The 14,825-nt window shown below is 45.5% G+C and overlaps 1 protein-coding gene across 1 annotated transcript; it reads right to left on the bottom strand.

Annotated features, from left to right (window-relative positions):
- Positions 1–10,735: 10,735 nt before the first annotated feature.
- On the bottom strand, positions 10,736–13,608 carry LOC144484341 (C-C motif chemokine 28-like). The gene is made up of 3 exons (XM_078202882.1): positions 13,528–13,608; positions 11,880–12,000; positions 10,736–11,771 (listed from the first exon to the last, which is right to left on the bottom strand). Exons 1-3 carry the CDS (start codon positions 13,586–13,588, stop codon positions 11,675–11,677), a joined length of 279 nt encoding a protein of 92 aa, XP_078059008.1. The 5' UTR covers positions 13,589–13,608; the 3' UTR covers positions 10,736–11,674.
- Positions 13,609–14,825: the final 1,217 nt, after the last annotated feature.

Genomic DNA, 14,825 nt, shown 5'->3' with positions numbered 1-14,825 from the left:
TCCTCCAGATGCTCCACTTTCCTCCCACAGTCCAAAGATGTGCAGGTTAGGTGGACGAGCCAAGGAAAAATGCGTGGGGTTATGAGGATAAGGCAGAGAGAAGGGACTGGGTGGGATGCTCTGTTAGAGAATCAGTGCAGATTCGATGGGCCAAATGGCCTCTTTCTGTGCTGTATGGATTCTATGATTCTATGATTAATCTCACCTAAGAAGCATTGTTGTTGTTTGTCTTGATCTTCTATTTCTTTGATGAACTACTGTGCAAAGATTCACTGTATGTTTAGAGTTTTTTGACCTGAACATTTTCCCAATGTGTACCCTCCTTTCACAATGGAAGTATTGTGTTGTGCTTGAGGCACACTGTTCACGCCGGTGAACATTTTGGACATCACAGCCCTGGCAGAGTTTACCACCATCTTGAATTTTAATTGAATAGGGTCTTCTTTGCTATGGAGTGTTACACATTTTGTTGTTTAGTGATGTCTACTATCATTGGGGGTGTGTGGTGAACCATCGTTGGTTCCCACTGAATAGTGCTGAGCCAGGGGCTGGCCAGGACTACAAGGATGTACATATGTTACTGTTGGATTGTGCTATTGTTGCTGTTGGGTTAGGGTGGGGTTGTTACACCTTTGTACTGTAGTGTTGTGGCACATCCCAGTCGGGCTCCGCCTCCTGGGAGAGGTATAAGAGTCCCTGCTCTGGCCGGGACCCCTTCAGTCTGGGATAGTGTATATAAGTTCTGGTAGCTTCGTTAACAGTAAATAAAAGCCTTCATTTACTGAGCTTCGAGCCTCGTGTCTGAATAAGCGCATCAGGGTGTTCTGTACTACGGTTTATCTTCCCCTCTTAATATGGTTGTATTTTGCTGATGGACCTCGGATTGCTTAACAACTTGTATCATCTTCTCCAGAGTTAAATCTTCTTTGGGTATTATGTAGTCTCGTATTAGCTCTGACTTTAGATCACCATATTCACAGCTGTCAATGAACTGTTACAAATCATTGGTGAAGGTATCCAGAGGTTCCCCAGGATTTTGAACCCGTCTATTAAACTTTGCTCTTTCCAAAATGTTGTTAATCTGTAGATTAAAGTCACTGTCAAAGGATTTTATAACCTCTTCAAATTTATCGGAGGATTCATTAATACCTTATCCAGCTATCACTTAGTCAGCAATTGCACCAATTGAATATGATATGTGCGAACTTGTGCAGCCTTTGATTTATTATTTAAGCCTGATGCAGTTCTGAATCTTCAAACTGTCCTCCTTTGTAGCGCCCAATTCTAAGCCTGATTTGGCCCTTCTATCTGTCCAATTTCTTCTGCAAAGCAAATTTTGAATCCATCACTGCTTTCAGCTCAGGAGAGGCTTGCCTTAAACTTTTAAAATGGTGCTGATTAGAATTTTTTGGATACCTGCCGTCGTTACGTGCCATTTCAAACCTTCTTGGAATCTCAGGAAAAATCATCAAAATGATTAGGAAGGCCAGTGATGCGCTACTCAAACACGAGGCCTGATGCTCGGTAAATGAAAGGCTTTTATTTACTGTAATGAAGCAGCCAGTAATTATATACACTATCCCAGACTGAAGGGGTCCCGGCCAGAGCAGGGACTCTTATACCTCTCCCAGGAGGCGGAGCCCGACTGGGATGTGCCACAACACTACAGTACAAAGATGTAACAACCCCACCCTAACCCCAACAGCAACAATAGCACAACCCAACAGTAACATATGTACATCCTTGTAGTACTGGCCAGCCCCTAGCTCAGTACTATCCAGTGGGAACCAACGATGGTTCACCACATTCACCCCTCCTTTGAGAACAAAGGCCGGTGGGGTACAAAAACAGAATAAAGTGTCAGCAGTCTATAAGTTCAGACGGTCAGGGGGTCCGCACCGTCGTTGCGACCTCCTCAATACCGGCGGTGACACCGGAGTAGACACTTGCGGTGGCGTTCTCCCCAAGGCGGCGTCCAGCTGTTCTTCCACGGACTCACAGGCCAGTTGACCCTGAGGTGACGGTAGTCCATGGGATCCTGACACGCCCTGCAGTAGCGACCATCTTCTGGGCTCAGGCAAGCTGTACATGGGAGTAAAATGGTTAAGCAATGGTCCCGAAGCTGCCCGCGCCGTGTCCGGGGAAGAAACAAGAGATAAAGGGTTTGTTACAGGGGGTATGGGAGTGACAGGGGTTGCTACGTCCCCTGCTGGCGCCAGGTCTCGGATCGAGACCATATCCTCTCGCCCGTCAGGGTATGCCACATAGGCATACTGAGGGGTGGCATGGAGGAGATGGACCTGCTCGACCAACGGGTCGGACTTGCGGGCCCTTACATGTCGCCGCAGGAGGACGGGTCCTGAGTACGTCAACCAAGATGGTAATGAGGTCCCCGAGGAAGACTTCCGAGAGAATGAGAACATCCTCTCGTGGGGAGTAGCATTGGTTGCCGTACACAGGAGGGAGCGAATAGAATGGAGCGCATCAGGGAGCACCTCTTGCCAACGGGAGACTGGAAGACCTTTTGACTTCAACGCCAGTAAGACAGCCTTCCAGACTGTAGCATTCTCACGTTCCACCTGTCATTACCCCTAGGGTTGTAGCTCGTGGTCCCACTAGAGGCAATCCCGTATGAGAGCAGGAATTGCCTCAAGTCATCGCTCATGAACGACGAGCCCCTGTCCCATGGATGTAGCCGGGGTACCCGAACAGGGTAAAGAGATCATGGAATGCCTTGATAACCGTGGCAGCGGATGTATCAGAGCAGGGAACAACAAAAGGGACCCGAGAGTACTCGTCAATGATATTGAGGAAGTACACATTCCGATCTGTTGAGGGAAGGGGGCCCTTAAAATCAACACTCAGTCTCTCGAAGGGACGAGTGGCCTTGACTAAATGTGCCCGGTCGGGTCGGTAAAAGTGCGGTTTGCATTCCGCGCAAACCCGACAGCTCCTTGTTACTGACCTGACGTCCTACACCGAGTAAGGCAGGTTGCGGGCTTTTATAAAGTGGTAGAGCCGAGTGACCCCAGGATGGCATAGGTCATTATGGAGGGCCTGCAAACGGTCCTCCTGTATACTAGCGCATGTTCCACGCGAGAGGGCATCTGAGGGCTCATTGAGTTTCCCTGGGCGGTACATGATGTCGTAGTTATAGGTGGAGAGTTCAATTCTCCACCGCAAGATCTTGTCATTCTTGATCTTGCCCCTCTGCGTGTTGTTAAACATGAACGCCACGGACCGCTAGTCCGTGATCAGGGTGAACCGTTTTCCCGCCAAGTAATGGCGCCAGTGCCTGATGGCCTCCACAATGGCCTGGGCCTCCTTTTCCACCGCTGAATGCTGAATTTCGGGGCCTTGGAGGGTGCGGGAAAAAAATGCGACGGGCCTGCCCGCCTGGTTAAGTGTGGCGGCCAGGGCGAAATCAGATGCATCGCTCTCCACCTGAAAGGGGATGGACTCGTCTAAAGCGTGCATCGTAGCTTTCGCGATGTCGGCTTTCAATTTATCGAAGGCCAATCGGGCCACTGGCGTTAGGGGAAAAGTCGTGGACTTAATGAGCGGACGGGCTTTGTCCGCGTAGTTGGGAACCCACTGCGCATAATAAGAGAAGAAGCCTAAGCATCTTCTCAGTGCTTTTGCACTAGCAGGCAAGGGAAGTTCAGAAAGGGGGCGCATACGGTCTGGATCAGGGCCAATGACCCCGTTTTCCACCACGTATCCTAGGATGGCTAAACGGCGTGTACGAAACACACACTTCTCCCTGTTGTAGGTCAATTTCAGGCGAGATGCAGTGCGTAGGAAGTTCAGGAGATTCGTGTCGTGGTCCTGCTGGTCATGGCCGCAGATGGTGACATTATCCAGGTACGGGAAGGTAGCCCGCAGCCTGTTCTGGTCCACCATTCGGTCCATAGCACACTGGAAGACCGAGACCCCATTGGTGACACCAAAGGGAACCCTGAGAAAGTGATACAAGCGACCATCCGCCTCAAAAGCCGTGTATTGTCGGTCCTCTGGGCGAATGGGGAGTTGGTGGTAGGCAGACTTGAGATCTATGGTGGAGAACACCCGGTACTGCGCAATCTGATTGACCATATCAGATATGCGCGGGAGAGGATACGCATCCAGCTGCGTATATCGGTTAATGGTCTGACTGTAGTCAATGACCATCCGGGGTTTGTTCCCGCTCTTGACCACCACGAACTGCGCTCTCCACTGACTAGCTCTGGGTTGTATGATCCTTTCTTTGAGGAGCCGCTGAACCTCAGATCTAATGAAGATCCGATCCTCAGCGCTGTAACGCCTACTTTTAGTCGCGATGGGCTTGCAGCCTGGCACAAGATTCTGGAACAAGCAGGGTGTGGTGATCTTCAGCGTCGAGAGGCTGCAGGCGGGGCGTGTTGGGCAATTTGGAGGCTGCTGCTGTTTTCCCACTGCCAGTGAAGGGAGTGGCCCACCGTACTGTAGGATTACACTCCTCACGTGGACCATGAAGTTTAGTCCGAGAAGTATTGGCGCGCAAAGATACGGAACACGAGGAGCTTGAAACGCTCGTAAACTGTGCCTTGCACCTTCAAGGTTACCACGCAACTCCCTAGCACGGCAACAGACCGGGACCTTGATGCCATAGAGATTGTCTGTTTGGCAGGTTGAATCTGGAGTCCACACCGCTTCACAGTGTCTGGGTGGATAAAGCTCTCAGTGCTCCAACTGTCAAACAGACAATAAATCATGTGGTCATTTACCTGGATATTCATCATAGATTTGTCAAGTCTATGAGGCTTGGCCTGGTCCAGGATGATCGACGCCACCGTTGGTTCATGAGCGCCACTGCAGGCAGCTGAAATCGATGAGGAGGACCCCTGCTGGTCGTTCGTGGTCAGTGTCGACCAACATGGCCGCTCCCATGAGTCGCACGTGGGTGAGGGCGCCAAACTCAGCGACCCCTGGTGGTCACACTCCTCCGACTCCGTCGACCGTAATGGCATCGTCCTGGCCTCGCACGTGGACGAACCCCGCGATGACTTCGACAACGAAGACCTGAGCTCTGAAGAATCGCAGGCCGCACTGCCGTTCCTGGGTTTAGATCGGCACACTTTTGAATAGTGCCCTTTTTTACCGCGTGCGGTGCACAACACAGCTTTAGCGGGACACCGTTGCCGAGTATGCTTCGCTCCCCCACAGAAATAGCACCGTGGGCCGCCCGGGGCTGCTGCCGTCGTCTGGCCCGAGTGTGAGCACGCCATTACGCAGCATTTCAAACCCGAGGGACAAGAAGGGATTGGCGACTGCTCCTGCCACGTTGTCTCCACATGGTCCTCCGGATATAATACTAAGCTTTTGGAGGCCGACTCGAGCATCTCCGCTAGCTCGATGGCCTGGGTAAGATCAAGGTTACCCTTCTCCAACAGTTTAAGTCGAATGTACGACGATCCGACCCCCGCCACAAACGCATCTCGGGCGAGGTCGTTCATGCTCTGCTCAGCCGACACAGCTTTGCAGTTACAGCCCCTGGCTAGCTGTAGGAGCTCGTTCGCATATTCCTCCATCGTTTCGCCAGACTGCCGTCGTCGAGTGACTAGGAGGTAATGAGTGTGTATTTCATTGGGTGGTTTGATATAGCGCTTCTTCAGAAGCTCGAGGGCCTTAGTATAATCGGTGGCCGCACGGATCGCGAGGTAGACAGTGTCGCTTACCCTCGCATGGAGGACCCGGAGTCTGTCATCATCTGTGGTGACCGCTGCGGAGGCGGCCAAGTAGTCTTCGAAACACTTCAGCCAGTGGTCGAAGGTGTAAGAAGCACCCACCGCACGTGGATCTAGTGTGAGGCGTTCCGGCTTCAGAATTTGCTCCATACTCTCTCTCTTTTTTTTTCTTCTTCGACGAGAGTTTAATTACAGTAAATAAAATTGATGCGCTACTCAAACACGAGGCCTGAAGCTCGGTAAATGAAAGGCTTTTATTTACAGTAATGAAGCAGCCAGTAATTATATACACTATCCCAGACTGAAGGGGTCCCGGCCAGAGCAGGGACTCTTATACCTCTCCCAGGAGGCGGAGCCCGACTGGGATGTGCCACAACACTACAGTACAAAGGTGTAACAACCCCACCCTAACCCCAACAGCAACAATAGCACAACCCAACAGTAACATATGTACATCCTTGTAGTACTGGCCAGCCCCTGGCTCAGTACTATCCAGTGGGAACCAACGATGGTTCACCACAGCCAGTTAGTTACTTTTGTTGGGATTTCCCTACCGTTTCCACTGAGCAGATCTCAGGGTCTCACCGATGGCAACCCCCCACCACGGGATGGGTTTGAACAATGGAAACCCTGTCAACCATGGAAAGACCAGGAGATCCTTCCACTGGCCAATGGCGGGCCACCTCCATCACTGCCAACATGCTGGGGGGATGGGGATGGTGGAAAATCCAAAGAACAAAGACAAAGAACAAAGAACAGTACAGCACAGAAAACAGGCCCTTCAGCCCTCCAAGCCTGTGCCGCTCCTTGGTCCAACTAGACCAATCGTTTGTATCCCTCCATTCCCAGGCTGCTCATGTGACTATCTAGGTAAGTCTTAAATGATGTCAGCGTGCCTGCCTCCACCACCCTACTTGGCAGCGCATTCCAGGCCCCCACCACCCTCTGTGTAAAAAACATCCCTCTAATATCTGAGTTATACTTCGCCCCTCTCACCTTGAGCCCGTGACCCCTCGTGATCGTCACCTCCGACCTGGGAAAAAGCTTCCCACTATTCACCCTATCTATACCCTTCATAATCTTGTACACCTCTATTAGATCCCCCCTCATTCTCCGTCTTTCTAGGGAGAACAACCCCAGTTTACCCAATCTCTCCTCATAGCTAAGACCCTCCATACCAGGCAACATCCTGGTAAACCTTCTCTGCACTCTCTCTAATGCCTCCACGTCCTTCTGGTAGTGTGGCGACCAGAACTGGACGCAGTACTCCAAATGTGGCCTAACCAGCGTTCTATACAGCTGCATCATCAGACTCCAGCTTTTATACTCTATACCCCGTCCTATAAAGGCAAGCATACCATATGCCTTCTTCACCACCTTCTCCACTTGTGTTGCCACCTTCAAGGATTTGTGGACTTGCACACCTAGGTCCCTCTGTGTTTCTATACTCCTGATGACTCTGCCATTTATTGCATAACTCCTCCCTACATTATTTCTTCCAAAATGCATCACTTCGCATTTATCCGGATTAAACTCCATCTGCCACCTCTCCGCCCAATTTTCCAGCCTATCTATATCCTGCTGTATTGCCCGACAATGCTCTTCGCTATCCGCAAGTCCAACCCATAATTGTCACTCGGGAATCAAATTTCGTAGCCAATATTTTTTTTTCCTCACCAGGTGGTTGTCGTATACTATGGAGTCGTGTCTGGGCCCAGGTTATGGTATGTCTCAAGCTCTGCACACATAAATGAACTCTCTCTTTGTGCTGCCTGGTTACCTTCCCTTGTTTCGAAGCTTTTGAAAGACTTTTTAAAAAAGTTTGCTCACCCTCCCATGATCATCACTCAGTTCTTTGACTCTGCTTTTTTTAAAATCAGAATTTTCAACAGATCCCCTTGTGCTATGGTGGATTCCTCTTGAGCTGCACAGTTGCTTTCCTCTCTGCCTCTCAGCATCCATATCTGTTATGGAGCTTTTCTGGCAATTTCCAACTGTTTCATCAAAGTCATCATTTTTGGCACTTTTTTTGGATCAAACTGCATGTTTTTCAATTTTTTATGTTTGGAGTTTTCGAGACCCTTCACCTGCTGCCACCATGTTATATGTTGTTGTGGTTGTCTAACAAGTAGGTTCAGAGGCACTGGGTCTGAACATTTGAGCAGTATTGTTTCCCCAGACCCACATTAATCTTTTCAGCCCTGAAACCCTACCACAACTTTCAAAAGCATCCTCCATTTCCAACATTACAATATTTTCCTAATCAGCACTGCCATGTCACCTCCCTTTTTCCTTCCTTATCTTTTCTCAACACTTTGGGTCAGATTTCCTCATCTGAGATGGGAAACAGGAGACAGATTTGATTCCAGAATGCTAATCCATCTCTATCACCAAGCCAGAACCAGCAGTGATGTTCCTTGAGTTGGGAAAGGTTGGGTCTGCTATACACTTGGCTGAGAGGATGGGGAATAGAGGCAGGCTGCCTCCAGAGCAAGATGAATAGGTGCAAGTAGAAAGGCTCTGTAAATGTTCCTATGTCTAAAACAGCAGAATTGTTGCTTTCAAACCATGTTGTCAGCCAATTATTAACATGCATAATTTTCTTTCTGAACTCCCTCCTGCTTTTCCCAGACCCAATATTCAAGAGATCATTGCTGTGTATCCGTTATATTGGAAGTTTAAGGCAACCCTTGTGCATAGACATTTTCCTATGTTTGTACTTCCATATGATAAACTCCCAGTGTGAGCCTTCCTGCAATAGTGAATAGTCCTTCCATCTTTTCCACATTGTGTACTGCTCTAAATTCTCCATCTTATAACATGCCATTAACCTTCATAAAGTTTTCTTTTCCCCTGCCTTACTCCCACTTACTTCCAAACTGTCCTCAGAGCGACTCAAAGCTGAGGATTCTTAAAGGCTGGCTGCCTCCGCTATGCTAATGAACATCACCTCACGGACCTTGGTTCCCCAGCCTTGTCACTTTTGAGTAGGTGTCTCCTGTCCCAGGACTGGTCCCAGTGCCCTCAGAATCTAAAGCTCTCCCTCCAACTCCAACTCCATGCCTTGCTATTTCTATTCTCGCCAAACATGGTACTAGAAACAATCTTGCAATTACTACCTTTGAGGTCCCGGTTTTTAATATCTTCCACCGCTCCTGCAAATCTAACCTGATGACCTGAATACCTGCTGTTTCTGTGTTGTTGACAACTTTTCCCTTACTCCCATCCTCCTCCTGGATATTTTGCTCTGTGACGTTCTTTGCCAAGACACTGAGGAGCGAACACATCATGTGGAACTGTTACAGAAACGCTTGTCTACCCCTCTAACTATGGAAATTCAGAACAGTTGGATTTCTACTCTTTGTTGTTCCCTCCAGTGTAGTTCTTGTCCATTGGTGTCATGGTCTGGACTGCACATCTTCAATGTATTGACTCTCCCATCAGTCTCCAAAGCCGAACACTAGTTTGAGAATGGCTCACAGAGCCTACGCATCCAGTTTCTTCCTGTTCTTCCCTATGGCCACCCGTCAACTATCCTTAACTTTCACTGCCTGTGGAACACTCCAGGAAACTCCCATCCTCCCTATTGCTCCGAAGTGACTCCAGCTGCCCCACAAGTTCAGGAATTTTGTGTGGAATTTTCCTGCCTTTCCCGATGACGGGATCTTCTGGTCCCACCAACGGTACACCCCTGCCACAGGTTTCCCGTGGTGGGGGTGGATTTAATGGAATTCCTATTGACAGTGGCGGAACCAGAAGATCTTCCCACTGACCAACTATAACTGAGAAACATGCCAGGGAGGAGGGGGGGGGGGGGGTGGTGTAGAAAATCCCACCGCTTGAGTTTGCGATCCAGCTCCAGCAGATACTTCCTGCAATGTGGTCCCAAAATACATGAAGTATCTTGAGTTCCCACTTGGCATAGGGTGGCACGGTGACACAGCGGTTAGCACTGCTGCCTCACAGCTCCAGGGACCCGGGTTCGATTCTGGGTGACTATCTGTGTGGTGTTTGCACATTCTACCCCATGTCTGAATTGGGTTTCCTCCGGGAGCTCCGGTTTCCTCCCACAGTCCATAGATGTGCAACTTAGATGGATTGGCTGCGCTAAATTGCCCCTTATTGTTCATGGATGTGTAGATTAGCTGGATTAGCCATGGTAAACGTGTGGAGTTATGTGGATAGGGCAGGGTGGTGGGCCTGGGTAAGATGATCTTCAGGAGAGGCAGTGCAGACTCGATGGGCCAAATAGCCCACTGCAGGGATTCTGTGAAATTGCAAACAGATCTCTTCTATCCATCCGCATTCTAAAAATGTCTTTTAGAACCTAGTTAATACCTTGTGTAAACTATTAATTTTACTTCATGCATCAAAAAGAAAAGGACATCAGAGTGGAAAATTCTTGTGCTGTTATGTGTTTAGGTGCTTCAGCATTGCAACTGCCCCCTCAGCTTCCAGCGGTCAATGACATTTCAGCCAAATGGTGCCAATTCTGTAAGAAATTTCTGAATAAACATTCCCTCTCCTTCCTCCTCTCCAATCCCCCCTCCAATCAATCTTCCAAACAGATGAGAACAAGCAGCCAGGTTGCCTTCCACTTAATTACATTTAATTGAAGTTCCCATTCAGCAGAATAGTTTTATCATTACATTGAATCTAGGCATACGTGTCAACTAAGAAAAGAAATTGAAACAATTAGTTCAAGTGTTATAAATCAAGCAGGTAAATAGATGTTCAAACTCTTTGGGGTATATGTGTTTTATAGATGTATTTTAAACTTAAATTGAGCCATAAATATTTTGGAAATGCGTGAACTCCCAGATTGTGTTATAGCAAAGGCTAATAATGGAGAACGAAGACAAGTCATTGAAGAAATTTTATATATATATATATATTATGGTCATAATATACATATATTTTAGAAATCTGATAAACAGATGTAGGCAAATTACAAGCAAAATAAATAATAGAATGTATCAAACTTTAATGGCAGTCCCTGATTTTGAGAAACATTAAAAAATACAGTTAAATAGAAGTAATACTAAACAATAATTTAAACATTCAACGATCATTTAAATCTGCATTGCAGATTGCATTCGATCTCCTTCTGAAGTATGATAACATGATAAAAATGATTATTCATGCATGTCAGTGGAGACATTTGAGATGTAGTAAAGGATTATTATTTTGTTGACAATGGGTTACTTTGGCTATAATTCTGTGTTTTACATAGAACAGCATTAATATGTTGTGTCAATTATACGTTACAAAGTCATTATTTTAACAGACTAGCATTCTGTAAGTGCACACAGCTAAAATGGGGTATTTCTCCAAGTATCAGTAATTACAGGGGTTTCATCTTCCAGTGTTATTTTCTAATGAAATGAGACAAGGTTAGCCCTACTTCAGAAAGGCAGAAGTTAATTTTTCTTACAAAATCAGAATTTGATGACGTGACTGCGTTACCAGGGAATAACCTGAGAATACTCTGTGTACTCACGCAGGTTGAAAAGTCACTGAACTAAGTTACCCCCCCACCCCCCAAGTTCTGCCATTGCTGTAGACTGATGCCCCACATTGGTCACGGTCTTCAGTCAACTAAGTTAGAACATTGGGTGCGCAGTGGGAAAATGTCAACTCTTAATCGGTGGGAAAATGTAAATTGTCCATACAGCGTCTGACATATTCTAACAACTTCCATATCTGCAGCACTAATAAAAATGAATGAGCAAATCAGTAATGTGTAAAAGCAGCACCAACAATAAAGAATGGCATCAAACTTGATTGACGTCCATTCAAGAAATGCAAATGGCGTCTTTGAACCTTCATAGAATTTGTGAACTGTCTGATGACAAGGAAACTGGCATAAAATGTGAAAAAGTGAACTTGAAGTAAAACGTTTGTTGAAAACTTTCTTCCTCTTTGGACCATTGTGGTGTCCTCATCAGTCAGAGAATCAATATCAATCTTCATCCTCTCTGTTCCTTTTTGGAAAGTTTTTCCAGAAGCTTCTTCACTTCATTATTATCTGGATCTGAGCAGATCCGTCCCTTCTTTACTTTGAATCTGAAAAGAATCAGAATAGATTTACAGTGTGAACTATATATGATTCAGGCTCTTAATAATGACATGTAATACCAGATTCCAGAGAGAGCCACTGTTCTCAATACTTACACCACAGCTTTAATTCTGCAGCGACCATCTTTTTCCTGAATGGCATATTCCTGAATTCTCTTGAAACGAGGGACTGTACTTGAGTAATTCCGGCAGCAGCTCTTCAGTATTGGATTAGGAACTGGAAATTAAAATTAAAAAGCATGTGATGCCCTGCGTTAATGAAAGAAAAGGAACATTCTGGAGCAACCAAATTAAGACCAGATTGATGGATTGGCTGCGTTGCATCTGACAGCTTGATACTGGCACATGTTGCCTGAAATGGTGCCATTTCCAGTGCTAAATATCTTGCAAGTCTATTGCCACAACATTAACTTTAAAATATCATTATTATATTCAGGAACATGTGCAAACACCTATCTTGCTTTTTCTTGTACAAGAAGCAATTTTTAAAGGGAAAATCTACGCGGGACATCCTTATAAACTAATCTAACGATTGTTCTTAACAAATAAAACGACAGGACGTCAAAAGCAAATTACTGCGGATGCTGGAATCTGAAACAAAAACAGAAAATGCTGGAAAATCTCAGCAGGTCTGCCAGCATATGTGGAGAGAGAATAGAGGCAATGTTTCGAGTCACAACTCTGCTGACAGGTCATTCTGTCTCGAAACATTGGCTCTATTCTCAAACTACAGGATGTAATGAGATAAACATTAAACCTTTGATTAGTGATATATTATTGATCACTTTGTTAATCATTAATTACAAAATCTAATTTTTTGGATCATGCCTATTTTAAAGAACAGTTTTTAAACTGAGTGTAGGCCTGATGGAGGTACGGTCTGAATTCTGATTTCAATACTTTGTCATGATTCTACCTGATATGATAAGACAGCATTTGCATATATATGTATGGACATTAGAACATTTGAAATCACAGTGTTAGTTAAGGTTATCTGTCCAATGACCCATCAGTAGTGTCTTGAAATGGTCATTGTCGATGGCTCATTACAACACTTGCTAAAGACGTAGAATAATCCTTGCTGATGTCAGTAGAGAGCAATACAGAAAGGAAAGTACACTAGAACCATACAAACCAGTGTCAGGATATTGGTATGTTAATTACTCTATGGGTGGAGAAGGTGCAATGAACCTCCAGCACTATTCCAATACCGAATTCTTAAGTTAATGTGGTTCTTGTGGGTTTTGTTGCTTTGAAACACAGTGAAACGTTGTAACCATTCTAACCAGCTCCAACCACCAATTATTATTACTTTAAATCAAAATTGTTGTTCGGATAACACAAAACTGAGTTGCGTTGGATACAATTTTATAATACTATGAATTCCTCCCGGTAATTTTTTTCACGCTTGTCAATCAATTTAATCCCATGAAGAAAATGAAACTATCAGCAAACAACCAAGAATTAGAATGTATTCTGTGGCTGTTGAGAGTAAACCTATCCAGCTATGTATTATTCACATTTGGTCATATGTTCAATAGAGTCCCACAAGTGGCATTGCTACAACTACTAAACATTTGATTTGAAACAATTTTCAAATCTCACTTAGAGGTGAGCAGTTTGACAGGACTGCAGTATCTGCAAGTTGTTCCTTTACAAGATTTACTTCAGTGACAAGGTTTCATAAAAGCAGGCAATAAACAGAACAAAATAATCAATGAGACGCAATGACATTCTCTCTCACCTGCTGAAACAGTGAAGATGACGATACTGAGACAGACCAGCACCACAAGAACTTGCTTCATTTTCTCCAAATAGATTTCCTCTCTGGCCGGACAGATTGAAAGATCTAACATTTCTTTGAAAAGAAGCGTGTATATATCCCCTCAGGCGGTCAGCTTCCTGTCTAAATTCCGTGAAGGGAGGTGGTGAAGGGGAGGTGAGTTTACTGTGCCCCTGTGGAAAATGTGATAAGGAGATCAGATTTGTGCAACAACCCCCACCCCGGTTCCTCTGTTTCCTTTACATTTCTCTCCATTTGAAACAACTTTTCACAGAAAGTATTGAATTAGTGGCCATTTAATTCTTTCAAATTCTTGGTTATTTTATTTACTTGATGGCCAAATCTATTCTCTCTTTTAGCATGTTCAGAACAGTTGGTTTTCCGTTCTTTAGTCGACCTCTTAATTTCCTGCAGTTCAGCTTGTCAGTGTATCTCATTAACATATCTAAACCCCATCTAAACCACAGATCTATCTCCAAAGGACTAAATGGAACAAACTGTCAAGCTTCCATACTCATTGCAAAAGTATGACCACCTTATAAAGAACATATATCTGGTTCTTTGTATGAAGGTCAGTTAAAATTCAGCCAATGGATAAACAGTTTGATTATCTTTTATCTCAAGCTATGAAACCTTGATTATCCTATACAATAGGACCTATGGAACCTGTAAGCTTAGCAGGTAACTGAGATTGCAGCAGACCCAAGCTCACCTGACCTAAACTTTTGTATCAGAGATGGATGGAAGACTTGTTCTGATGCAAATCAAAGTTAAGTTTTATGTTTAATTATTTGTGTCATATGTAGGCTGACATTTACACTCTAATGAAGTTACTGTGAAAATCCCCTAGTCACCACACTCCAGCACCAGTTTTGGTACTGATGCGCGATAAATCACACGGGAGGCAGGATGTACCCGGGAAATAAAGGCTTTTATTGCCAACAATAACGGAGCTACTATATACAATATACAATCCCAGACTAAAGGGTCACCAGGCAGAGCAGTGACCTTTATACCTCTCCCAGAAGGCGGAGCCAACTGGGGTGTACCATAGGACAATATTAACAGGTAGAACAGCCCAACCCTAACCCCAACAGTAACATATCTACAGACTCATAGTGCTGGCCAGACCATGGCTCAGCACTCCTGGTGGTAACCAACAATGGTTCACCACATTCACCCCTCCTTTGAAAACAAAGGCCGGCGGGGCACAAAAAAAACAGAACAACTGTTCATCTGTCTATAAGTTCAAACGGTTT

Source organism: Mustelus asterias, chromosome 3 (assembly GCF_964213995.1).
Source record: "Mustelus asterias chromosome 3, sMusAst1.hap1.1, whole genome shotgun sequence".
In the NCBI taxonomy this organism is placed as follows: Eukaryota; Metazoa; Chordata; class Chondrichthyes; order Carcharhiniformes; family Triakidae; genus Mustelus; species Mustelus asterias.
This window is presented reverse-complemented; position numbering and strand designations above follow the sequence as displayed.

What these genes read in the sequence shown, in the direction of transcription:
- LOC144484341 (XM_078202882.1), bottom strand. Translation starts at nt 13,588, where the DNA reads ATGAAGCAAGTTCTTGTGGTGCTGGTCTGTCTCAGTATCGTCATCTTC. An exon ending in CATCTTCACTGTTTCAGCAG is followed by an intron (nt 12,001 to 13,527) that starts GTGAGAGAGAAT and finishes TTTAATTTCCAG; the next exon opens with TTCCTAATCCAATACTGAAG. An exon ending in TGCAGAATTAAAGCTGTGGT is followed by an intron (nt 11,772 to 11,879) that starts GTAAGTATTGAG and finishes GATTCTTTTCAG; the next exon opens with ATTCAAAGTAAAGAAGGGAC.